The following is a 27,119-nucleotide window of genomic DNA, read 5'->3' on the forward strand; positions in this document are numbered from 1 at the left end:
AAACTTGAACACTAATAAAAATGACATGGATGGAACAAAATCTAAGATCCCTTCAAGTACTTGTTTTCCTCATATATAAATACCATAGCGGTGTTCTTCTGACAATCTGTAACCACAGGCAGGAAACTGTAATGAAAGGCACAGTCCTTATTCACAGCACTCATTGCTTATTTCAGCAATGGAACGTGGATGGCCATTCTCCTTCAGTTATTGATTCTCATACCTAATGCCAAGAGGTACTGCCACAGCGCAACTCGGCAGCACAGCAGCGTCTGTTCCGAAGACGTCATGGGTGGCTAGGCAGGAGACAAAAGAATCAGAGGGAGGCACAAAGGTACAAAAAGGCTGTGCTGGCAGCTCACATCAAACAGCTCGGCGCTGTAACCACACAGTACAGATTGCTAGGCCTTTGCCTTACTGACTAAGCCAAACAGCATTTCTCTATGGAAATGACAGCAACATTTGTTTGCAAAGCAGACGTAATTTTGTAATTTAAAAAATTTTAAATTGTAATTTTAATTTTCCAGTATTGATTCCTATGCAGATTAAGGGGTTTTATGCACAGCGCTCTCTGCATTTCTCAGCGGCAGCCTGGGGAGAAGCAATGTGGAAATCATGCTCAGAACTGTCTTGAACTACAATAATCTATTTTTATTTATGATGACATGACCATCTGTCACGCAACTTTTTTCAGTGAAGCAAGGAAAGCCTGGCAGCCTGCTCCTCCTCTCCCAAATGGCAGGTAGGGAAAGCTCCTGCCTCTCTTCTCAACACTCCCTTTAGACCAGTTTCTTTCCGAAATCGAAGCACTGACAGCAGTAGCCCTGCAACAGGGAACAGGAGCCAGGACTTAAAGAAACACAGAGCAGTGCCAGTTTTCTCAAGTAAGAATCGGTTACAAATCATAGGTAACAACTATTACAAGTTTTTAAAAGCAGATGTAGTGACTGTAAACTTCAGACATTTAAAACCCAACCTGCAACCAAACAGAATGAAAATTATCGAACCGAAATACAATTTCTGAAATAATTTCAACAGAAATAATAACCAAAACCATCGTTTAGCAAGAGCATAAAGTAAGCTGACTTTCAGTAATGAATGGTTTTGACCTTTCTGCTGCAAATGGAGGTAGCATGAAAATTTCCATCTCTGTTTTTCATTCATCAAGGCAAAGTTAGCTCTCAGACAAAACAGACGTAAACACGAAAGGAAAGAAAAACCAACGTTTTTCAGTAGTCTCAGAAAACCCACTTAGTCCTTTCATGACTTGCACTAAAATTTGTACAAAGAAATTCTGAATCCTATAGCTGAGTAAACTCCAGCTTCCCCAAACTCTTCTTTTTTTTTTTTTTGACATCCCAGTTTAAAAGAAGCATCACAGACACCTAAAATTTTGTCTCTGTTCACATCCATAACCATTCTGTGAGTGTGCATGAAGGAGATCTCGGAGCCCCAACATCTGCAGACTACTTTTGGAACAGCCACTATTAAATTGCCAAATGAGAAAGCAATAGCGTATTTAATACACGTGAACTAGGAAAATCTAAATGGTAAAACAAGACTGACTAACTAGTAAAAGCAGTCTGTATTGATTAGTAGCCAAGTAGACAGGAAGACTGCAACAGCTTTCAAACAAGGCAGAGATGCAAAGTGTCATACAACTAAGGTACTACGGAGAACAAACTTCTCTCTCTCTGGTATTTATCACTTTACAGGTATGTATTCCAGGGACAAATAAAAATTCTGCAACCCCCAGATCCAATCCAACCCCCCCAAAAGTGCCTTGAAATAAGACAGTTCTTCCCAAGGACACCTCTACACTGTAGTAGAACACAGTGCCACGTGACAACGACCGAGCTAGCTCTGAGTGACTCTGCTTAACATATCGAAAGCAATTCCAAATAGCGACATTAGCATGCTGCTTCATACAGATAAACATACCCAGCTTCCCAGAAGCACTGAACAGCGTGAGCCGAGTGCCCAGCAGCTAATACTGCATCCTGAATCCAACCTAGCTTGTTTGGAATTAGCTCAGGTATCACGTCATGACGCTGCATGAAGCCATTTAAACGAACTTAAAGTTAACAGGATGGTTCCACAAGAAAGAAAAAAAAAAGGTAATAACACATTAATACCAGCTACCTTCCTTAAACTTATTATCGTAACATGACAAAGAAATTACTTCCAATATGGTACCTGATATAATGTGTTTCAAATATAACTAATATTAATACAACCATTTTTTTCAAAGAGCTTTTATTTGTCTGCTTCCTTTCTTGGATATACATAACATACACAGCACATAGTTTTTATGTTGGTGTATTATTCAAACACGAGATCTGAGTCCAAATATAAAATTCAGTGATCCTCTTTGCTTTGAACACAAGAGGTTAGCTTCTTATTCACATGAAAAGCCAACAAACTTATCAGAATACCTCTATACTATAAGACTTCTGGAAGCAGAGTATTAAACCCTAGTTCAGATATACATAATTTCATAGTACAGAAAATATATTACCTTTACAAGAAAGAGTTTTATAAGAATTCCTTCCAAAAAGTAAACATTCATGTAAGCCTCCACTCTATCAACCTCCCAAAATCAACTGTAGTCAAAGACCACTATGGCTACCTGCGCCTTCTGGACATAAGACCATTTTAGAAGAGCACCATCATCAACAGTAAAATTGTCAATCAATCCTTTAGCTGTCATAAATATACTTATTTCATAATTAAAAATACAGGAACCTCACACTTCTCAATTACAATTTGTCAACTTGAATTATGTATAAGCATATAAAGCCATATAGGACCCTCTAGCACAGAAAATCCACAAAGCCCTTACTGTCCATTGTGAGCAAAGTCAAATCAATGTTTTCACAAAACATAGTATTCCTGACACAAAAAAAATGTTTAGCTTGGCAACAACTGTGGTAAAAAAAAAAGGAAAAAAGAAAGACAAGTTTAAAAGTAGGATATATAAAACCTGTCTAAAGCAGGCCCTTCCAAACGACATCTGTCCAATGACCAGATTCAATGTATGTTCTCACAGAAAGAAGTGTACAGTGTTCCACAGGAATTGTTCAGCATTGCAAACAGCAGCACTCACGTGCTCCACCTCATTTTTGTTAAATCACAGGTTTTAATAACTCAAATAATTTATCATCCAGATTTAAAAAACCCAAGATATTAAACATTAAAAGTTTACAGGTTAGTTTTAAAATTCTGTGCCCAATCTTAACATGTATAGTAAAATGTACTTTTGAGGCACCACTGAAAAATTCCAGCAGGAATTGATTGTCTTACATATAACCATAAACATTCAAGAAATGGTTGGTCTGTTTTGAGTTCAAAATTTCTATGTTCCCAGGAAAGGGAAGAGACTTGATGATTTGCTTTTCTGTATTCTACAAATGTTAGCATACAGTCAATGGTAACATACAAAACTTGGCACTAGAACTGCCTCTTTCAGAGCCATACAGTCTTTGCATGCACTGTAACCTACAGTCAAACATAATTTCCAACTGTGCTGGAAATTTTCTATTATTCTATATCTGACTTTTCTATTAAAAATAAACATAGGCTGGACTTTTGTCTTAAAAAGCCTATCTTCTCCCACAACTTGAAAAAACAAGTATCAAAAAGGAACAAACAGCAAAAATAGAAGAAATAAACACATTGTGCTAGTTCTGAAGCTCTTGACACCTGACAGCCACAGTCTGAGGAACATTAAAAAAACTCCTATATACAAATTTTATATACACACTAAGATTAAGAGCTTAAGAAAATTACTGTATCTGTTTTTGCATTTATTTCCACCACTTCTGCATCTAGCTGCAACTCATGCAAACACATTTTCAAATCGTATTGTTGTGCAATAATCTCCTTTTCTATTTGGTCTGGCAACAGAATTAGGTCAACACTTTCACCTATAGGTATCTAAAAGTACACACTTCTTGTTTAAAAGTTAGGCCTTAGTTTCTTGGATAAAACATAGCATATTTAGAAGTTCGAAAGCCAAGCAGGTCTCTCATTTCATTTCGGAATTTTGACAAGTCTTGCCGCAGTTCATTTAGGTTTTCCACAGTTGCCTGATCCGTGCTTTGCATCTTCTGTCTCATGGAAGTCAAGTAACGGTGGACTAAGCAACACATCACCTTTTGATAATTCTCATCTCTCTTTTGCTTCAGATTTCTCCATTCCTTTAAACAAACATTACACATTTACTACGGAAAAGTGATTTTTGAGCCCTAAAGCCTGTATACAATTATAGAGAGAATAAATATGAACAAAATAACAAAGCTATTTTATAGATACATCTCAATGCACACAAATGTACAATGCATGGAAATTGCCAGCAAAATTTAATTTAAATTATAATCTGCTGTACCAGCAAAATTGAAAATTTTTAATCTATCTGGCTTGGTAATCGTCCTATGAGCAGTTAAGAGTTCCATAATCCTGAATGTTTCTCAGTGCACGTTCCATAAAGTCTTTGAATTTAGTTTATTTAATGCTATTTTTATCAGCAAGAAGATGCAAAATTAGTATGCAACATTACAGGGTACAAAAAAAATTGTTTATTTAACAAAAAAAAAAATCCCTCCCCTCAACAATGACAGGCTTCAGTGATCCTTTTTGGTTATTTATTTTGACACTTCTGTAACATGTTTAAAACCAATTATCTTCCCCAAAGAATACTCTACTCTCACCATTTTTGAGATTAGCACATACTTCTCCTTGAGGTTTCTATGAGTTTTCAATCAATCAAGGCATTTTTTCCAGACTATTTCTGGAGGAACTAGGGTTGGAGGGAAGGGGGTTGAAATTCCCAAAACTAAAAGTTAATAGAATCTTCCTTAAGTAGAAATAGGTAACACTTATTCATTTATATTTTGGATGCCACACACATTATTCTATAGTTCCTATTTATCTTAGTAGCACTCACCATGTGACACGCAGCTTCACGCAGCAATTTGCTGATTCATTTTAGCAAGCAGCACCTTTCCAGCTTCAGAGCCTACAGCTTTCCCAATCATTTCTTACCTTTAGGCTGTTCTGACGTTTCACTTTGCCACTTGATGTATGAGAGCAGATCCATTTACTGAGACTGTTGAAAAGATAACAGATAGTCTTGGGAGAGGGAATAACATTGAAAGGTGGAGGTAGCGTGCATTTGTCATCAAAGTAGCTAAGCCAAAGCTTGGCACGAGCAAACTTCCATTCCTTATCTTCATGATTCTAAAGCATCAGAAACATTAACAGAGATCAGAAGCAAAAATATTAACAGGCTATTTCATAAGTGTTATTTTCCCATACTTTAAAAACTGACCATTATTTCACTTTGATTATACAGTATTTTAATGTATAGATCATACAGTATTTTAATAAATTTGTTACTAATATTAAATAATTCAAATACAAAACAAATCAATTCACTATATACTCTAGTGTAAATTCAAAATTCAGCTACGAAGGTATAAACCCCCTATCAAATGCCCAAGCACCACACCTTATCAAGAATAGCATCTTGACTTGAACAGCTATTGTTATCGAGAAATTCTTCAATCCCCAGAGGGCCAAAGCCTTGCACATGTTCAACATGAAAAGTATCCATTTTATTTGGATCAAAGCAAACAAAATGTTCATATTTGAAGGAAAGATGCCCCTTGTGAGCTCAGAGACAGAGCTCATCCATGGAGGTCTGTAGATTAGTCTACACATCATAGGAAGAAATTCATATAAAATCCAAAGATACAGCTAGCAGTTATTGGTAATTAATCAGAAACGACTTACTGCTATCAGCTGAAAACTTTTATGAAGCATTGCCACAAGGAGTTTAGTTAATACTATCACAACCACCACATTGTAGGTGCCAACAATAACAGCACCCACAAAAGACTGTAATTCTTCACCATAGCTAAAACGTGTGACAAAGATTGCTACATGTGCCAGGGAGAATATATACCAGAACAGAGCAAAACATGTGCCAATAAACCTACAAAAACAAGAAAAAAAAAATCTGGTTAGGTAAAGCAAACATCAAAAGTGAGTCTACTTAATGTAAATTCAAATTCAGTAAATATTCCAGTTTTGTTTAATTACCAGGAATTAAGGGCTAGAACAATACAGCTATTGCACAGATATCAAACTCACGAATGGAATGTGTCATTGCTCTGCTGTTCACAGAAAATCCCCGCACAGTCCTTTTCTTCATTTACAGTAAATCCTTTATCATAAAGTTGCGTCAATCCAATTGTGAACGAGAACAAGACAAGAAGAAACATGCCCAGAAATTTTCCAAAATCTTGTAGCATCTGCCCCATTGAAATCTGTGAAATAGATTTATTTCCAATTTTAGTAAAACATGTAGTTATTTTTGTTTGTATTCTCCCCTTCAGCCTCTAATCAAGAAAAAAATAGCTATTTACATTTTAAATGTTTAACTTAAAATTTAAGATGCTAAACAGACCCAAAATCAGGAGATACCCTTATACCATTTTTCAGTGAAAAATTCTAGATGTTAAAAGAAAATTTAAGTAGTTTTAACATCACCTGATAAGTTCATATCTTTCAATTAACTATAAGCAATAGTATGTATACCTTATTCTTTACTTGTAGTACCAATGGCAGTAAGGAATTCACAAGTCAATAGATAAAAGCAGTAAACGAAATGCCTTTTAACATAAATACCATCATAGATGAGGACACTGAATTATGATTCCAAATGTTTTGATTAATTAATCACTAATCGAAAAATAGTACAGCAAAGCCCATCTGCAGAACACAGAATTAATTCACTGTATGTTTTATGTAAGATTTTAAATATACACAATGCGTAGGTGTGTAAGCACATAAAAATTGAAGGGTGTAAAGTATAGAAGGTAAGACACTGAATTCAGATCGTTAGTTTCCATTTCAAAATATCCCATACAGAAGCTTGCAACACTACAAACACAATATCTTAAAGAAAAAAAATTATGCTTGTGTATTTTTCCAGTGCAGAGAAGACCTTGACTTACTTTTGTCATAACCACAAATTTTTACACAGACACAGCATAAACACATTTTTAAATTTAAATTACTCTTCCTAGAAACTTCTTCAGAGAACAATATACCATTATAAAGAATGCAAATATATAAAATGGGGTTGGGTAAATCTAATCTTCTATATAAATCAGCGTGTGGAAAGCCTAATCCTATATGAATCACAATCTGTACCAAATCATAGTCCAGAATTGTATCACTGGTCAAGTTTTGCAAGTACAAGTTTACTGGGAGATGAAGTGCCAACTCCTGCTCCCTCCCATGCTGCTGGAAACTCACTGAGTACCCCTGTTGAGCAGCAGATTCTCTCTGATTCTTTGCAGTTTACGGACATGAAGAATCTGCAACTGTAGGCAGAGCTATGCAGTAATTATTTCATTTGGTCAGAGGATGAACATAATCCCCATCATACTGCTTTATCACATCTACCCTTTTAAAGGAAAAAAAAACAGCAAAACCAACAAAACACTAACTGACACATGGCTGCAAGCAAGAGAGAGACAAAGTAGACAAACAGGAATGCAGAAAAAGTACGAACCACCCAAAACTCTTTGGTTTGGAATAGAGTGTAACAACACAGCCCAAATACCAGTTGCTTTCTTCATATAGTCATGCTCTTCCTTTCTAAGTATTTAGAATTTCTAAGCATTTGAAATCTAAAGGAACTAATCTACGGGAATATTATTCTATCTTCTGTTAATAATAAAACACCACCACACACAGCCGACTTACAAATCTGTATTAAAATTTGTTTTATTAATCAATAAGTAAAGTAGCTGAATGCTTAAAAATAACTCTAATAGCCAAGAGAACACAGTAGCTGCCTTTCCCTCACACACACTGTTGGGTTTCCATGCCGTATTTGATTACCACCATTTGAACTTTGTGACCTACTTTCAGAAAATACTGTAAGAGTTGTTGCACAAGCTGTACTGGCCAACAGTAATAACATAAGCTTCAGTGTGCCACTGAATGGGGTGACTGTTGACTGTTTTTATTTACTTGGAAAATTTCATAACATAGCCTCCTAATAAAAAACTTGTGAAAGATCTAGTACATAAATAAATATGCACATTAAACATTGAATCTCTTTAAAATGTGGAGAGACTTCAGTGTTCAGTCAATTTGTATAACAAGCCTAATGCTTACTGCAACATCAAGACTTCAGTATTTTTTTCAAAGTATGCAAGTACATTTCCATTTAAAAATGTACAAAAGAGAAAATATAAGAATAATTAACAGCAACATAGTCACAGCTAGAGAGAAAAGGGCACGAAGTAAAACAAACAAACAAAACCCTGAGAGGAGAAACAGGCATCTTCTAATAATATTAAACTGGTTACAAGAACTATGAACATTCTTTTTAAAGCGCTTTTTACGATGATTTTAAAAAGACCAATTTAACAAGCCATTATTTTTCTTTTCAGAGAAGGACTATTCTGTATGAAACAAAAATATTCTAGAAGATAACTATTTGTGCAGCAAGATAAAGTACTCTAACTCATTAAAATGAGCTAAACCTTCAAGCTGGAGGTTTTCAGCTACATCCTAAAGCCTTGATACAAGACCTAGTGATCCGAGCCAAAATTATTTACTTCAGAACCTCCTTTGATATAGCTCTAGTTGCAGAGCAAGAGTTAAAAAATGCTGCTCCCAAATATTTCTGCCTTTATGCTTAATAGGGATAATGTTCTTTGCAGAATCCTTTCAGATCATCCTCTTGCCACAAAGCTCTTAAAACTAGTCCTGTTCACTAGAAGAGAGGACGAAGCATCGATATGACCTATGAGGACAAATTCCATCAGTATAATCACTGGATAACCACCCTATTTATTCCAAGCGTCTTTTCATTCAACAGACACTTGCAAAGCCGGTGATGATGTTGACAACCAGCTATATTAACTAAATTGTATCACTATCAAGAGGAAAATAAATAAACAAATAAATTAAAAAAAAAAAAAAAATCATTGGTTCAAGGAAGCAGTGACTTGTCTGATCTGATTTGTTGTCATAAATCTCCCAGGAAGCGAGGCCAGAGAAGCTGGAAGTATACCTACGCAAAGCTTTTTTCAGTAAGCTATGCTTTTAATAACAGGTGCTTTAGTTTGTAAGGGCTTTTCACTGGCAAAGTAACAAAATCAGTCAGTGCTGAGGACTCAAGCTGAACAGAAAAACCACAGAAGGGAAAAAAATGTTGCTAGTGGAATAAGAGGCAACTTCTGCTCACAATATTTTTAGAGGGAAGCTTTCTTCCTCCTTTTAGTCTAAAAAGGATTGAGGGAGGTAATTGCATCCTAAATGTGATGTCTTAATAATAGTCCAGGTTCCCTCCACTACTCCCAAAGGTACTAGACCTTCTGCATTGTGTCATATTGCACCCTCGGGTCCAACCAGTTTATCTGAAGTTTATCACGATGAATAGCACCAAGACTAAGATGAGAGGGTCTGTGCTTAAAAAAAGAAACCAACTAACAAAAAAACACCACATGGCATAAACTCAGTAGAAAACTCCATGTCTGCTCTCAAATCAGGAAAATAAAATTAAATTCTTTGCACAAAACCAGATTAAATTCCAACTTTAAGTGAAAAAATTGAATTCAGCTTAGAAATTGTTGTGGTCTCTACTGTTCCAGCATCGCAACACAAGACTGTTACTGCTTCCCCCCCCACCTCTGGATGACTGAATTAAATGTATTACATAATTAAAGTGTGGGGGGTTTTACTGTCAATATTACTCACTGGAAGGCTCCAGCAAATTCCAAGTAAGAAGAAACCTGTTCTCCCTTCTTATAACTGGCTCTAAATAGATGACTGTTTCAATAGTCTTGAGAGATTTGTATTTTTGAAACCAGAGCAATTTGCACCATTCAACTCAACACGAAACTTCAGTGAGATCACACAACATAAACAGAAAGGCTTTTGATTACTCTTCCCTTGCTACACATCTCATTCATTAGAGATGATGAGATAACTCGTCTTATATCATTAGAGATAAGAAGTTAGGACCATAATTTGCATAGAACTTTACAGGAAGAACCTGATCCTTACAGTTTTCAAACTGCAGACGCTTATGCAGTATGTTAAGCTAACAACACATGAAAACAAAAACACAGTACAGGTACAGTTACCATGGAAAAATATTATAAGAAAGTGAACTACACTAGGTCTTCCATTCTTTTTCTTACCTTTTTCCATCTAAATCAGTATGTTTTACATGAGAGAGTAAAAAACCAAACTTCAATGCAATATCACTTCTTTCTACTTCTTTCTTTCTGACTTTCTTACTTTAATTTCTTGTTTTTCTCTTTTCAGTAAGACTCTTTATAGCAAATTAAGATCAAGTTTAATATTTTCTCAAGCAGTAATGATATTCACCTGGAGTGGTCCCAGAATAGAGCTGGTTGTGTACATGAAGAAGAGACGCAGATAACTAAGAACATTAGCAAAAGCAAAAAGACCTTCTGCCACTAGGGTAGGATGGAATGCATCCCAGTCCTTCCTTTCAGCATAATCATGAAACTGCAATATAAAAAGGACAAGCTGACATCACTGACATTATAAATACATAAATGCACCCATGCACCGCTCCCTACTTCTGCCTCCAAAACAGGCAATAGCATAACAGAAATTAACACATACCATTCATAAATGGCTTATCTCTTTCAGATATCTCACTTTTTTTAGACAAAGGCATTTTAAAAGCCATTCCAGAGGGAGCCAGAAATCAGATGATTTAAATTCAACACCTAACCCTGCCACTCCCTTGCTCAGCAAACCATTTATTCCTCTGTTCCAATTTCCCTTCTACTCTTTTGCACGCTTTGTTGAAACAGGGACTCGTGTACTTTATGAACATGTGCATTGTCTAGTGTAATAGGCCTCAGTCAAAAACAACATTAAAATGCTGCAAAGAAAACTCATGTAGACATGCAACTGCAATGTGATGACACCTGGTCTTAACCAGTTTTAGAAAGATTTAGAAAGACTTAGGACCTGGGGTTCCTTCAATGGATTTTATGAATGACTACAGAGAATGGAAATCAGAAGTAAACGGTTGGTGTAAACACACCCTTAAAGTATATCCACTAGGTACTATTCAACTGTTCACGGAATATCCACAGATCCCTAACTTTCGGCTTGGCTGAAAACATTCAGCATTTGTATTACCAGCTTCTGCTGTCTCAAAATAGACTTTCAAAAACTAAGGAACTCGAAGCTGCTTTAAAATAACTTGCCCAAAAGTGTGCTGCACAAGGATGGCAAGAAACAGGGATAAACATGGTTTTATACATTGCAACTGCATGGGTATGAATCCTGCTACAGAAACTCTTCCTTTATTTCTTACATCTTCAGTGCCTATAATATGGACCTAAGACGTAAAACAAGCATTTCTATTTGGTTTTCTAAATAATTTATAAACTATATGGCAAAATTTATTTTTATAAAAGTGGCCAAAAAAGCCATCACGTGCCTGTTACATAGGACAGGAATCCTGCATTTTCAGAAAGGTTACAACTTAAATTAGCAGCAAAGGGCTCTTATCTCAGCAAAGGAACTACTACTACAGACATGTGCTGGTTGCAAAGCAAATGGTTGGGAAGGCAGCCCAACATGGCATTCTCTCTGTGTTTTTTTTCCCAAGAAATGAAGCTTTCCTTTCCAAATGATTACCAGCCTCTGAATCAAGGCAAGGATAGGTAAATGAGCCAAACACCAAGTTGGGAAGAACTGAACCAGTTTATTTCCCTCCCAACTGCCAGACAGCTGCCAACTCACAGTCTGCAATACAAAATAATGGTGCTACTGCACTGGCTTGAATTTTGCTAAAATATTCATATTCAATGGGTCTGGCAGCTTGCCATGTGCTGTGCAGCTAACAACACATGCAACAGAATGGGAATGATCATTTTCAAAACCTGTATCTTCAATCAAATCCAGATGGTTTTTCACAGAGAAAAGACAAGGCTCCTCTACGGTCTCAGGGCTTTTTTCCTTACTACCAAAAAAAAAACCAAACCCGCAAACAAAAAAAAACCCACCAAACCAAAAACAATTTAAAAAACCCCCACAACCACTTATGACATTTCAACATATGTAATCAAAAGCTAAATAAAACTTTCTGTAACGAAAAAGTGTTAGGCAATCTAAACACAGAGATTACTATTAGCTTTCTGCATAGCACTGATCTATGGAATCAGGCGAGCTCAAATGCCCATGAGATGAGTGGTATGAGGAGATTTCCCCAAAGCAGAATCAAGCCATGTGGAAGACCAGCCAGTTCTTGCAATGAAGACAGTAACCCTGTTTAGGGTCCCCAAGTACTTGGACATGTCTTGATGTGTTCTCTAACTCCCATTTGCCTCAACAACTTCTCTTTCAAGCCCAAGACACAACAAGACCAGAGATCTTGACAACTACACAGCATATACCATGTAGAACATTTAACTCGGAAGCCTAAACTGTATCCATATAGTAGGCTATTACTAATGTAGTACCCTTAACTACAACATACTACTACTAACATACCACACATAACATATCTTCACGTATTTTGCAGCAATGTACTAAAATTATATTTGCTCAGTCAGTCCCAAGAAGCTTTAAATCTATGAAGATGGGTGCTCACCTTGTTATGGGCAACGACTTTGAGGGCAAAAGTTGCCAAATACAGGGAATTCATGACAAAACTGAGCTGATTACGGGATTCTTCTAAAAAGTCTTCTAAACCATCATACCAGAGTCTTTTAACATCTGACCACACCATTCCTGCAGGAAAAAAAAAAAAGCAAGCCAGGGAAGTCAAGCACTGTATCGCACTGAGTAGATATTCTTTTACAACTAAAGCACTTTTGATTGGCTTTTGTAAATGATATGCCAGCAAAGAGAAAGAAGTGGAGTAATCTAGTAAATGTACTAAAAGCATTGCATTGCATTACAAGCACTAATCATAAGACAAGGAGGTGTTTAACCTTTTCAAGCCTACTTTCCAACTATGAAACACACCCTCCAATAAAAAAGGGCATGAGAGGAAATGAATAGGAGAAAAATTGGGCAGGAAAAGGTCAACTTTAAACAAAGGTAGAGGGCTAGAATACAAATGCTTTTTCGGAATGAAAAGTACTCACCTTTTTCCAAAAGCACTATAGAAAGCACTACATTGCTATATAAAGTAACAAGTATTTTTTGGAAGTGTGTAGGTATTATAAAATGTTTTTTAAGAATAATCAGCTCAGTAACTGTTACTGAGAAGATCCAAAATGTAGAAACTTTTCCTACCTTAACTGGTATTAAACAACATTAGCAGAGAAAAGAGACCATGACTTAAGATTGCAAAAATCAGTTTAACTTAAAGCAACATACATTTAAATATTCAGTATCTTTATAGCAAACTGAATTTTACCATTGTTAACCATATCTGGCTGTACGGAAAAATACAGTTGCTAAGAATTTTACTACCTGAATGTCTGTTACAGACTTGACATTTTTATAAAACTTGAAAGGACCGTTAGATGAAATATAATAGCACCTTTGATTTCTATGAATAATCAGTTATTTAATGGGGTTTTTTGAGTACTTCAGATGTATGCTACTATATTTAGGACGAGAAGAAAAGCAGCATGTGTGTAAATGGTAGTTAAAAACTGTTAGACTAGGTTCAGCTTTTAGGACTTTGCAACTTCTCTAAAACTTTGGCCCAGTGAGTGGGGGGAAAAAAAAAAATCAGATACTTCTGCATGACTTTATTTGTTCAGTCAGCTTTACTGCAACGTTGGAAGGCATAACAAAAAAAAGAAAAAGTGTCCTGTGCACAGTTCATTAAAAGACTTGTATAAATCTCTCTTCTTCCTGGTTATAAAGAAAATAATTCTAAACCAGAAACTCTGTGCCCCTCCATATGATCACCATGTATTTTACACTAAATTTGTTACAAAATCAGTAAAAGGAACTGGGGAAGTAGAAGATACTATAATTGATGCTATTTACACACACAAGAATTTGAGTTCTCTTGCTTTATTTTGCTAGGGAAAACACTTGCAACATTTAGGCTCAGTAACTTAGAGAAGAGAATAACTGTATTCATGATTTTGAAAGTTAATCTAGCAGAACAAAAAACTTGCTGCTAAGTAAGTGTTAGAAATTCTGCTGTGGCCATTTTGTCATTGATTTTTAGAAAGCATTTTAATTGGACTATGGAAGACAATAATATAGGTAAATCCTTGTTACTCGGTTCTTTTTATTCCAGTTGATTTTGTCACACATTTTCTAAATACATTCTTTTTCAACTTACTGACTGTTTGTAAGGAAACAGTCCAATATGTGATTACAAAACATGCATTTAAGCTATAAATGCAATTACAATTTAAAAAAATCTCAGGATTCAATAATGTGAGAAATAACCTGCTTTTAATGATTTATGTTACTTATAGGTCATTTCTCAATCCTATCTAAAATCCACATGTTAAAATACTACATGAATAAAATAAAAAGTTTCTATAGCCTTTCATTAACATTTCCACGACCACCTAATGATACACTTCCTGCCTACACTGGATGTGATGGAACAAAAGAATTTCTAAAATCAGATATTTAATCTCAAAACAAAGGAAAAGTCTGTAACACTGATTTGTACTCTACATTTGAAGTTTTCAAGTTTCTTTTAAGACCTGCATGCATTTGTGTGGGGTACCAGGTATTTCCAAAATCTGCATGAACTACTCAACACTTTTAATATAGCTCAACAATGAAAGGAATCACCATTACAAAAAAACCCATCCTAAAATAGCAAATAAACCATGCACAACTACTTAGAAACTGTGGTGTTTTCAACTATATCATTGCTTTTTACAAGTCCAGTCAACCAAATGATACATATCTAATTATCTTACATTAAGGTATAAGTTTCCATGAATTTATCTACCAAATTTTAATGTAAAAACAAACACACACCAACCAACCAAAAACAGGTTAAAAGGTTTTATGAATTTCCAACCAAAACAAAAGTTCATGAGTACTCAGCAAAAATTATACCTGTGCTCCCTCTACTGCATGAACCAGAATTAACATGCAACCTTTCAGGTACCGTTATGATAATTGCTGACAATGACATACAGAAATGGAAAATTATAATATGGGAAAAATAATACTTGTTTCTGTGTTTTAAAACAAGGATGAGGTAAATGCACACCTTCAATTTATTAGTCTAAGATGGAGTATGCATGCATACGTATGCATACATAAACATAGACAATATATACTTTTTTCTTTAAACAATATGCCAACTCTGCAACAAGTCCAAATCGTATCATTAATTACTTTTCAAATCAAGCATTACAGAATTTGTCATGAAAGACTGAGTTGTTACTTATTGTTGATGTACCGCTAAACTGGCAATTTTGTATATATATATTCAAATTCCTCTCCCGGAGCTAAGTAGAATGCTATAAAAATTTCATGTTTACAACTACAAAAGAGATTTTGTAGAACCCTAAATTTTGGCAATTGTTTAAAGCTGGATTAGTCCAACAAAAATGTACAGAATCCTCCTGTTGTATCTAGTTAGAGCATATTAAAATAGAAATAAAAATAGTGCAGGAATTGATTTTATGATCGTCATTGCATGCTTACTCCAACTATTTACAAACCAGAAAAAATATAATTAACTTGCATACAATGCACAAATACTTCTAATCTACTTCACGATTACATAAAGATCTTAGCTAGATTTTCAAAGAAACAATGATTTTATTAGTAATATTCAGATTCTAGCATAATTCCATACACAGACACAGAAGTAATTAAGAAGCTCAGATCATTCCTACTACTTTTAAATAGAATTCATAGAATCACAGAATATCTTGAATTGGAAGGGACCCACACAGATCATCAAGTCCAACTACTGACTCCACACATGGCAACCTAAAAGTTAAACCATGTATCTAAGAGCGTTGTTTTACTTCTTGTAAAAGACAGCTGGAAGAAATTAAAAGTTTCATGGATTGTTGGCTGATGAAAAAACAAACCAAGCTTGACTCACAGTGATTATATCACCTACATACTAAATAATACTACCTATTCATGAAAAGTTATTGGAAAAAATCTAAAGCGATACCTTAATTTTATTCCTCAACTTAGCACCAAGGAAAATTAGTTGATAACAGGCTCTTATCTGTTACAAAACTATTAATCCAAGGAACACACACTTGCTTTGCCTTCATGGTATTTTTCTTTCTTTTTTTTTTTTTTTTTAAAGAGCAGAATTTAAAAGTGTCTAGGAAGATGCACAGCTTTTACATTAACTTATTATTGCACAACTGAACCTCACTTGCATCATTCTGAATGTTATCAGTCCTTCTGAAGAAAAATTCACATTCCTCCACTGTTAGATCCAACAACATTCTGTTTCTGATACTTCACTTTCTGTGATAACTCGAGGTTGTTGTAACACTTCGCATCCCTTCCTCAAAATGTGTGTGTGTGCGTGTTTTTTTTGTAACACTATCCTCCAAAGAGCAAACTTCAGTCAAGCAATGAGTTCATAAGGTAGTACAAATCATTATTGTTCAATCAACATCAGCAATTGTCATCCAGTCTACTCAAGTCATACTTACCAATTAGCCATATTATCAGAAGATAGTCTATCCTCTCAAGGGCTGGTCCCATTGTATTCTTCTTATTCTCATTGTAGACAAGGGAGTACAAATTAAGTAATAACAGAAATGTGAAGTATGAAGCTCCATGAATAATAAACTTCATAAAAGGAGTGTGAATTATTCGACCTACTCGAGATTTAGGGGCTAACAAGTAACACAGGGACAGAACTGGCCAGAAAATGCCAACCATCAAAACAGTCAAAATTTTCTTGCATGTGTGCTTGCGCCGATAGCCTGCCATCTGTCCAAACCATACAGTGTTTAGAAACTGCTGGCAGTTAGACTGAGCAACAAACTGGAGGGGGGAAAAGAAATAAACAAAAAAAATCAGTCTCAGGTTTCTTAATACACATTACTAATTTACATTATTAAAACTAATTTTCAAACTATGTATAGTTAGCAATGAACAGGAAAAGGCAAGAATATTAAGTTGAAATAATTATCTCATAAGAGAACAAAAGTGCTATGGACTATGATTACAAACATCCAGTATTTTAATTTCCTTCTAAAGCCAGCAACTAAACATGAATTATACATACTAGACTTTTAATGGTTTTCAGGTTAAGAATTAGTTTTGATTTCTAATTATTTAGAAATCTAGCATATAAATAACATCATACTTCAGACAGCTCCATTGTCTGTTATTATAAAATACACCGACCTCATCCGAAGAATAAGATACTGTTATTGTAAAATACTATCCACATTGTAAAACACAACACCTTGTAAGATGAGGACTAAAGTGGCCAAGCAGTTTTATACATATCAGTTCTTAAAATCATTATGGCTCTATTCAGCAGCATTAATTTTCAATTGGAGTAAGCTATGTTGTATCAATTCCTCAAAAGAAGATCATTTTGGCCTGAAAGTTATATAGGTTATGCAAATGTAGTTTCAAATTTCAGGTGGCATGGAGTTACAAAAGAATGTATTTCACTAGAGGATGGTTTGTCATTTAATTTAAAAAATATCAACAAAACGAACCTTGATATTGTCATCATGTTTTAGAAAGCATCACAAAAAACTGTCTCTATAGTAAACTTGCCAGGAATAAAACACATTCTGCAAAAATACTTCCCTCATACCACATAAAAAAATGTTGTTCTCCAGCCACTGTGGTAAAAACAAGTTATGCTCAAAACCAGAAGAAGATCTGAAATATTTCAGTATGCTTGTTTAATGCATACCAGAAATGTCCATAACTACGGCTGATGACTTTTAAACACTATGTATTTTAACAGTTTCACAAACAGTTTAAGCCTAGGTATGTAGAACAGACAGAATTATAAAGCCTTCTACAAATGCTAACTGAAAATGGATTTTGCATGGAAAGGAAACTTTCTGTCTTCGGTCCTTGTACTAGAATCTCACAAATACCCATTTGCCTTCTGGTACAGCAAAACTAGAGTTATAATTTGTCAAGGGATAAAGACAACAATGACCAACTGCATAAAATAAGTTCCATACTGATGGCATAAAAAGGCACTACTATTCTGGAACAGAGGCGCTATTCAGTTATATCAGCATAGATCTAACATAATTACTGAACAGCACAGACGAGGCCTAAGCCAAAGCTAATGACAAGCAAGAAGATGATAAATCATGTACGGCACCTAAGGATCCATACTTCCCTACACAAGGATTTAATGAGGATCTGAACAAAGAATTACCACTACCAGAGCTGTTCATAAAAGAGCAGTAGTCTATACTCCAATACAGAAAATACTACATTCTTCTCCACAGTAAATACTGAAGAAACACTCAGTATCTCGCATCATTTCCCTGTTTCACATGCAGATGTTCCGTGTATTACCATCTCTTCTATAACTCTCGCAAATTTATTTCCACTTCTATGTCTAGAGGCAGAACAACAAATTAAATTAATTACTAGCAAAATATGATATGGAAAGCCTATCAAATTACTGCAAAGACAAACCTCTTTTTGATTATACTTGATTGCAAGTTTTAAGCGGCTTAAGTTCATCCTCTCTTCCAACAATCCTCGCTTGTCTACATGTTCATCACTAGATGTGTGATTCAGAATAACTTCCAGCTCCCGTGAATTCCGTGCTTGTGCAAGCAAATCTTTAGCAAAGGTTTTGCACTGTTGAGCTAGCTCCTCATAATCATTTCTGAAAGACACAGAAACAGTATGTAGTATTACAGTGCTTACATATTTTCCATTAAACCATTAACTATCCATTTGTGGTTGGGGTTGTATGTTATGCTAAGACAAATTAAAAAACCACAAAATCCCAACAGTCATATGTCAAAGTCCAAACATTTCAAAGACAACTCTGAGTAGGTTTCACCATTTAACATGACAATTATGCTTCAGTTTAGTTTGCAACTCCACTAGACAGAGAAAAATTGAGAAACAGACTTACAGTATACTAATTCTTACTTATGAGTTCCATATAAAGAGTTAAAGCTTAGAATTATTCCAGGATATGAGAAAGTGTAGTAGTCACAAAATATGGCACTGGTAAGTCATCACTTGGACTTTCCACTTGGAAGGGAAGTTGTTTTGGGTTTTGCTTTATTCCTGTCACCTGAAAAAGTCTATTCACTGAATACTATTTATTAATATAATAAACACAAGAAAAGAAACAACATGATTTGCTGGTCTCACCTGGCACACAATTTTTTAGTGCCAAGTTGTATCACAAAAATGCAACAGGTGAACTCTTATTAGACAGACAATCAGCTATAAAAACAGAAAATGCATATGTTGTTTAGGAAAGTAGAATTTTACCCCATACAAACATTTGCTTTCATGTCCTCAGAAAGCTTTTGTGCTGGTAACTTTCAAGACAGTATAAACCACTACAGTTTAAACATAACATTATATTGAGCATTTGTTCATTAAATAGACAAGGCATTTTCAGCACAAAATCTTCTACATACATATGCATATTATATACACACACACACACTGTTCAGAGTCTTATAATACAAGGAGCAAAATTAAGAAACAATACCCGAAACAACTCCCAACATGAGTCAGGTCAGTATAAACAAGGTATTGCATACTTCTACCCTGATGCAGGGGAAAAAAAGTGCAGAGTACTAATGAGATATTTATAAGATTAATAGGTGTGTGATCTTAAAGTCAGCATTTAGCATCGTTTCTACTTGTTTTTCGAGAGTAGAGCTGAAATTTGAACTGTTGGTGCAACTATACATATTGAACTGTCTACACCTAAAAGAATTAAATGACTGCTAATGAGGCATAAATTATATATCTTTTTATTATATCTAACTATCAGTTTAAACACTCCAGTTACAAAAAATTAAGAATAAGCCTTTTCTGATGCATACACATTTCTATACATGTAACCTCATAAAAGTATTAAAGTTGGCTTGTGTTTTCAATTCCTACCTGAATTCAACCTCAACAAGGCTCAATTCTTTCAAGTCTGCACTAAGTTCAAAAGCTCGCAGGATTGGATCCTCCTCTGTCAACATTATTAAAGCAGGACTGGCCAAACACCGATAGATATCAAGACGAAACCTGTGATAAAAGAATAGCAAGCAAAATGAAGATGTTTCATTTGATTAGCAGTTTCAGATCAGAACCTATTCCAAAAGTTTGCATAAAACAGTCGGCTGAAAGAGAAAACAATTGCGTTTCTTAAAATCAGACAATACAAGCATTAAATGTGATATGTCATGGAAGATACTGGCCTTCACATATTTCGAATCCCTATTCTAAGTACCAAAAATTGGCCAAACTGGTTCCCTCTTCCTCACTACTTCAACTGTTATCAGTGCATCAGCAGAAGGCCATCAGTTAAGGTAATAGTATTGGAAAAAATTTGATATTTTAAGTGTTATACAGTAGCTTTTATGGTTCTTCAAGTGGAAATAAGAGAGGGAAGTAAAGCATTTAAGGCGATCTTCTATTTTAACAAACTAAATTAAAAACAGTCGGGAACTTTAATGTGCAATACAAAAAAAAATAAACTCAGGGAAAGCATCTGAAGGAATGTTTTCCTCTTGCAAAACCAGCAACTCATGAACACTGAAACAAAGTCTGTTATCTGTTCTAGTTCAAACTAAGAGCTGTCATCTCAAACATTTCTATTGTTGTCTTGGGATACCCTGACACCTTTTCTCATACTGAAGTTAATGACATGGGGTATTCAGATGTATACCTGAACGTGGCCTGTAGTAGCTGAATACCAGTAACAATTACCCTTTCACTTCCCTTATTTTTCAGTAATTCGGACACATACTGGAGTAATTACGTAATAATTAATTGTATATTGTAATTGCGATCCACTTACGATCTTTGAGCTCTGTGATTTTTCACCCCCACTCTCACATATTAAATTGTATTCAACCCTCAAATATGTTGTCAAGTTAACCAGACAAAATACTGTTAAGATTGGTAAATCCTTCTCCTCATTTGAACCTTTATTAAAAAGCTTTCTACTTTCAAAAATACCGAAGAAAAAAAAAACAAAAAAAACTTGTCTTTAGCTTGCATTCATCAATCCACGCTACATAAACACTTTTAGAAACAGTATACAGAATTATCCACCTCCTTATTCTGGCTCAAGAAAACCCAAGTATTAACTAACTTAAGAAAAATTTATTTGCATAGTTCCTATGCTCCCAAGCCAAAGATAGCTGGAATGTTTGTGACACAACTGATAGAAAGGAAAGGCACTTAGCTTAATATGCACAGTGACTAAGTATAAAACCACAATGAAAAAAAAGCCACTGCCTCCCACCAGCCTTTTCAAGCACAACCCATCCCCAAGAACTACCATCTCTCACAATAAAGGCTACAATATATTAAAGGAATCCACTCACAAACCTCACCCTAAAGAGAAAAAGGAATCTGACCCAAGCAATACCAGAGAATTAAGACAATAATTTTTTTCATTATTGTCTATAACTAGTAAGTCTTACCTGGAGTGTCGTAGACTATCTTTTTTGTTCTTTGCAGTACACAGTGTGCATTCGCAGCCTACAGCATGAGGTTTGGGTAATGATATATCTTGCTTTAACAGCATGGTAAGAATTTCATAGTTGTTACGATGAGCAGCTAAAATGACAGGTGCCACATCCATTGTTGTCGAGTACTCTGGGTTCTGAATGCGTTCCATCAGTTTCTGGAATAAAATGTAGGAAGTATCTAAATTTATTACATACAGTTCTACTACAGTGTTTGCACGTAAGGGGTTTTTTGACTGTACAACAATGAATCTCCCCTTCAAAATATCTTCCTGTGTTTCATAACATGAAAATAAGGAAAAATTTGTAACAACATTCAAACACCTCCCAGATAAATACTGGAAAAATAAAAATGGACACAGAAATTTTTCTGGTTTATTTACATAGAAAACCTGACATTCAGTGCCTACCTTCTCCAATATACATGCATGATATCAAAAAGTGTCGTTTGAGAAAAAATTATTGTATTTACTACCTAAGCGCAGAAAAAATATCCCAACTGTACCATACTCTGTTACAAAATGCCTTATTCCTTCCCTCCCTCCACCTCTATTTGTGAACTTTTAGAAGTTCTTTGATACTTAAGCATTGCCAAGATAAGCTTCACCTGATTAATTTCAAGGTGAAGATTTGCTGTTTATAGATTTACTCAAAAAATCTATGAAGCTTCAATACATGAATATACCCGTTACAGGCCAAGGCTGCTAATTACCTTGCAAACAGTCTACAAGAAAAGATTTATAACCACTCTATATTTTTTCTCTTCTGGACTAATGAGGCATCTGTTAGCATTTGGCACGTATAAAGCCACTGGATTCCTTAGGCAGTAAAGAAAAATAACATATTCTATCCTTTAAGACAAAAGAGGTTATAAAAATAATCCCTAATGTGCAGATTCTATCACCTCAGACATGTAGAACTTCATTTAAGAATGTTGTTTTAAATACTACGGTTACCCAAAATGCAATAGCCCCCACTCCCCAGCCAAAAATCAAGGAGTAACAACACTCAACTACAATGGTTGGCCTGGAGGATCTTTTTGGTCGGTGATTAAGTAGAATGTCAACAGCTCCCACCACTTCCGAGTCAATAGCCACCAAAAGTGCATCCGATGACTAAGGAAAGAAAACAAGTCATATGTGAAAACAGCAGTAACTTAAACAACATAAAGAGTCAATCTGAAGCCAGACTGCATTTTTACTTTTTCATATTTTATTTTTTAATTTTTTTTTTAAAGTACTAAAACAATGTTCTGTATTATCACCACGCATATGATCAGGATACAAATTCAGGTTGTCATTCCAGGAGTTAGCATAGCATTACTGACAATTTGTTTCATTGCACGAACAGCAGAACCAATTGCAGAAATTAATTTCCAGCAAAGATGATGCAGGATACTTGCAAAAATCGAGTTCTAAGGGACAGTTCACCAGGTTATTAAAAATGTTAAAAGCAAGTATCTGTCTAACACAACTCAGGCATATGGGATACTTCATTCTGTGGTAAAGCTAGGAACACAAGCTTTTTTTTCTGGGCTGGCAACTACTTCTGAAACTTCTCTTAAGTTGAGCTAAGCAGCTTTTCTTTTTCCCTACAGTTGATATTATTCTTTTTAATTCATTTTAGAAAATTCAAATTTTTACTTTAAAAATAAAAGAAAAAGACATAGCTTTTATTATCGCCACTAAAAAGGAGATCCAGGGAAAGGAAAGCTTGCTGCTTTTTTCCCCGTCCAATATTAAACAACCTAACAAAAGACACTACTTTTCCCTGTCTTACATACTTAAGCCATCATAGCTACTACTCTCCCAGCAGCAGCAGAGATGTTGCATATAGTTAAGGAAGTATTGTTGGTATGAAACTGCCTCTGCCATCAAGCACAAATCAAGTTTAACAAGAAAGCAATGCAGAAATGCATGCCTGCCTTAACTTGAAATCATCTAATATAATGTGCATTTTTCTAACTATGCTACCATTTGAAAAGTTATTATACTCCACAGCCAAAGAGATCTCTGCATTCTACACTTTCCAACATGATGTACTCTGACTATGTACTGTTTATTTTGCTTTAAGATAATGTATACATTCTCTTTGCAACAGGAATAACATTTAAAATAAAATTCAGACTTGTTAACATCACTGAAAATGTTACTTACACATTTGCCATACCAATAAAATCTCACTAGAAAAGTAAATTAGTGACAAGAAAACACTTTCACAATTACTAAATGGAAAAAGAACTGAACTGCCTATAAAGACAGATTCTATTTCCTTCCAAATTCTGACGGATTAACAGAGAAGACATATAAAGAATAGAATACACAGATCAAGGACTACACTGAAAATTTTCAATAACTTATGTGTTGTGTACCTGGCAGCCATAATCCAAAAGAAGCTGTAGTATGTCCAAGTTTTCATTTTCAATGGTTATGGTAACAGCATTTCGTCCAAGCACATCCACACAATTTATGTTCATTTCGCCCGAGCTATTTTCCTCTAAGAGTTTCTTAACCATGTAATAGTCACCTGCACAAGTAACGCATGAATGTCATTTAGTATTATTATAAAGCAATAAAAGCACGTGAGCATTGTAAGTACCAGTTACCATCAAACAAGACAACATTCCATAGCTGACAACAGATGCTGAATGTGTCAGACAATTAAGAAGTCAAGGTAGATAAGCATTCTCTCATCAGGGAGGAAACTAAAGCTATTTCAGGAGGTCTCTTTCAGGAAAGCACTAATGCATTTATTTTAATCCACCTTTTTAGTTCCAGTCCTAAAAACAAACACACACAAAAGCATGGGTACTTTTCAAAACTGGGGCAATAGCTCATCCATACCCTGTGAGACACAGGAAACATCAAGTTCAACTACATCAGAGAAGGCTTCTCCATTCAAAAGAGCCAGAGGCTCAGAGAAGCCCTGTCTACAATGCTACACACAGGTTTGCGCCTCCCTTGAGCAGAAGCCGCAATAGTCTTCCCTGTATCACTCCAGTTCTAGCGTATATATCATGAAAGCAGGTATGCTACGACGCTGCAATGTTATAAAATTCAAGCTAGCAAGTTTGATGAGCAAGTAAAGCTAACTGCAGTAAGATGTACATAGGCTGCACTTCCCTATTTGACTGAAGTATAGACACACCAGGCTGCCCTGTTTAGTGTTATTCTGTTTGATTCTTCTCGCCAAAGATAAAAGCTTTGAATGATTTTCGTCTCTAGGGTAACAAGTTATTTTGCAACATAGAAGACCGTGACAAAGACAGACCTTACTGTAGAATACCTACAGAAGCATACGTAGAATACTTCTACGTGCAGTAGAATAGGCACAGAGTCTGCAGGAGTACTAAACCAGCTGTTTTATAGACAATTACTTTTTTTTTACATTTTTCATTGTGCATCCTGTTAGCTCCCTGAGCCTCTGTTCACACTTAGAGGGAAAGCTACGGCTCGGCCTGATCTTCAGGACAGGCTACACCCGCCGCACAGCTGCGGGCAGTCCAGCCGTCTGACAGCAAGGCACCCCGCCACAGAGAGCACCAGAACAAACCTCCTAAGGCCGCTGGCTAACGTCACCGCAGAAATACTCCTAGGTTGTGAACTAACCTAAACACACGGCCAGCAGACAGCTCTGCGTATAAACACGCCGGCTTCTACAACCATGCTTAGGTCCTGAAGTACAGATAACCATTCAGCACATGATTAACAGCCCATCTGAGAGTCCAACATTTTGGACATGTTAGGATCAGTTTGATTTAAGACTGTTTTTCTACTTAAGGGTAACTAAATATATTCTTAAAGTAGCATATTTTAGAAAGGAAAATCTCTTCCCATCCGCCACCATGGGTGCAAATCAGAGGAAACTCGTCTCGCTCATTCTGGGGATGTCTAGATAAGCCCCCAATTTTACGACAACTGTATTCTCACAGACACTTTATTAACAGCGAACACCGCAAATACCTTACGAACTCCTCTGACACAAAGCGAACTCCCTCGCAAACAGAGAGCTGTCCCAACGCCTCCCTGCCCCGGGCTCCCGCAGGTACCGGGGGCAGCGGGAGGCGGCGGGGCCGGAGGAGGGCGGCCTCGATGCGGGGCGCCTCCCGAGCCGGGCGCTGAGGCGAGGCCAGGCGCCGCGGCGCCCCACAGCAGCAGCCGCGCAGCGGGGCACGGCGAGCACCCGCCGCCCCCGCGCTGCGAGCGCGGGCGCCCGCAGGATTCACCCCCAGCCGCCGCCCAAGCCGCCGGGCCCGGGCGCTGCCGCCGGGCGGAGGCGGGCTCGGGCCCTCGGAGCGAGCGGCCGAGGCCTCCGCTCCCTGAGGGCGCGGCAGGCGGGGCCGGGCCGGGCGGCGGGGCCCGTACCTTTGTCGCAGGCCAGCAGGAAGAGCTTCTCGTCCAGGGTGGTCTCCTCCTTCACCTGCCGCACGTCCTTCAGCGCCAGCAGCTTGTTCGGCGAGGCCGAGGCGGACGGGTCCGCGCTCTGGTACAAGGCGGCCATGGCGCCGGCTCCGCCAGGCCCATCAGAGCGCGGGCGGGGCGGCGGCGCGGCGCAGCGCGACCCCCGGTGCCCGCTGCCAGCCCGGAGGGAGCGGGGCAGCAGTCCCCGGCGCTCTCAGCCCCGCGGCCGGGCGGGGCAGGGCGGAGGGCGACCGCTCCCCGTCGCACTGCGCAGGCTCCGATGGCGGCGTCCCCCCTGCGAGGGGCCGCGGGAGGAGCGCGGCTGGGGGCCGGGGCGGCCGAGCGTCCGGCGGGGCACCCCGGGCCCGGCTGCCGCCCCCTTCTCTTCCCCTCCCGCGGCTCCGCCGTTCCCCTTCCCTCCCGACAGCGTTTAGGGGGCCGGGGCCCGCGCCCCTCAGGAGCTCAGGGGAGCTCCTCGTCTCCCCCCAGGGTGAGGCGCCGAGGACAGACGCCCCAGCACGTCCCCAGCACCTAACCGCTGCCGGTCCCCATGCCGGCGGTTTCCCTTCCAGCTGTTTTTCTGCCAGCTGCTGCAGTAACTGCGGCCCTGCTCACCCCAGCACCAGGCTGTACAGCTTCAACTGCTTAGGGCACGAGTTGTTAAACTGTCTTTCATTAACTTTTCTTAACTTCTAGAAGCATATCTATTTGTTTTCCCTTTTCAGATTAAAATTGTGTGCCATACCTTCAAAAAGACATTTATGTGTTACATGAGCTACCAGACGCAAACTGTTTTTTTGTGCATTACTCTAGTACAAGATAGAAGAACTTACCAAAAGCTTCCTTAGTGTACGTTAGCAGCCTGCAGAGGCACAGAAGCAGAGTTCATAGCTTTACCAACTTCAGAGGAACTATAGTGAATAGTGTAAGCTGAAAGTCTGACTCACTGTTCTTTGAACTTCCTTTCGAAAAATCTTGTTTGGTTAACATCTTGCACTATTTAAAACTAACATTATTCTGAGAAGACAATTCTTTCCAGATGATGTGAGCTGTCATTTAT

General features: G+C 37.2%; 1 protein-coding gene across 2 annotated transcripts; it reads right to left on the reverse strand.

The window, feature by feature from the left end:
* Window positions 1-2,076: 2,076 nt before the first annotated feature.
* Window positions 2,077-26,338, reverse strand: TRPC1 (transient receptor potential cation channel subfamily C member 1). Of its 2 annotated transcripts, none has more exons than XM_087740288.1 (13): window positions 26,024-26,336; window positions 24,031-24,185; window positions 22,673-22,774; window positions 21,615-21,817; window positions 20,077-20,208; window positions 18,631-18,826; window positions 16,653-16,989; window positions 12,671-12,810; window positions 10,420-10,563; window positions 6,154-6,329; window positions 5,794-5,995; window positions 5,044-5,238; window positions 2,077-4,199 (listed from the first exon to the last, which is right to left on the reverse strand). In XM_087740288.1, the coding sequence occupies exons 1-13, from the start codon at window positions 26,157-26,159 to the stop codon at window positions 3,972-3,974; spliced, it is 2,346 nt and encodes a 781-aa protein (XP_087596414.1). In that variant the 5' UTR covers window positions 26,160-26,336; the 3' UTR covers window positions 2,077-3,971. The 2 variants fall into 2 exon arrangements, 1 of the variants encoding a protein (XP_087596414.1); XR_015700658.1 differs by having other exon boundaries at window positions 4,160-4,199; window positions 5,044-5,107; window positions 26,024-26,338.
* Between the last annotated feature and the right edge of the window lie 781 nt (window positions 26,339-27,119).

The sequence above is a fragment of the Nipponia nippon genome, unplaced genomic scaffold, assembly GCF_047370975.1.
Source record: "Nipponia nippon isolate SJK-2023a ecotype South Korea unplaced genomic scaffold, ASM4737097v1 scaffold_7, whole genome shotgun sequence".
NCBI lineage: Eukaryota > Metazoa > Chordata > Aves > Pelecaniformes > Threskiornithidae > Nipponia > Nipponia nippon.

Excerpts from the sequence above, each read along its gene's own strand:
- TRPC1 (XM_087740288.1), bottom strand. The coding sequence starts at position 26,159 with ATGGCCGCCTTGTACCAGAGCGCGGACCCGTCCGCCTCGGCCTCGCCG. Across the intron at positions 22,775-24,030 it reads TTTTGGATTATGGCTGCCAG|TCATCGGATGCACTTTTGGT; the intron begins GTACACAACACA and ends TTCTTTCCTTAG. Across the intron at positions 4,200-5,043 it reads AACGTCAGAACAGCCTAAAG|GAATGGAGAAATCTGAAGCA; the intron begins GTAAGAAATGAT and ends GTTTGTTTAAAG.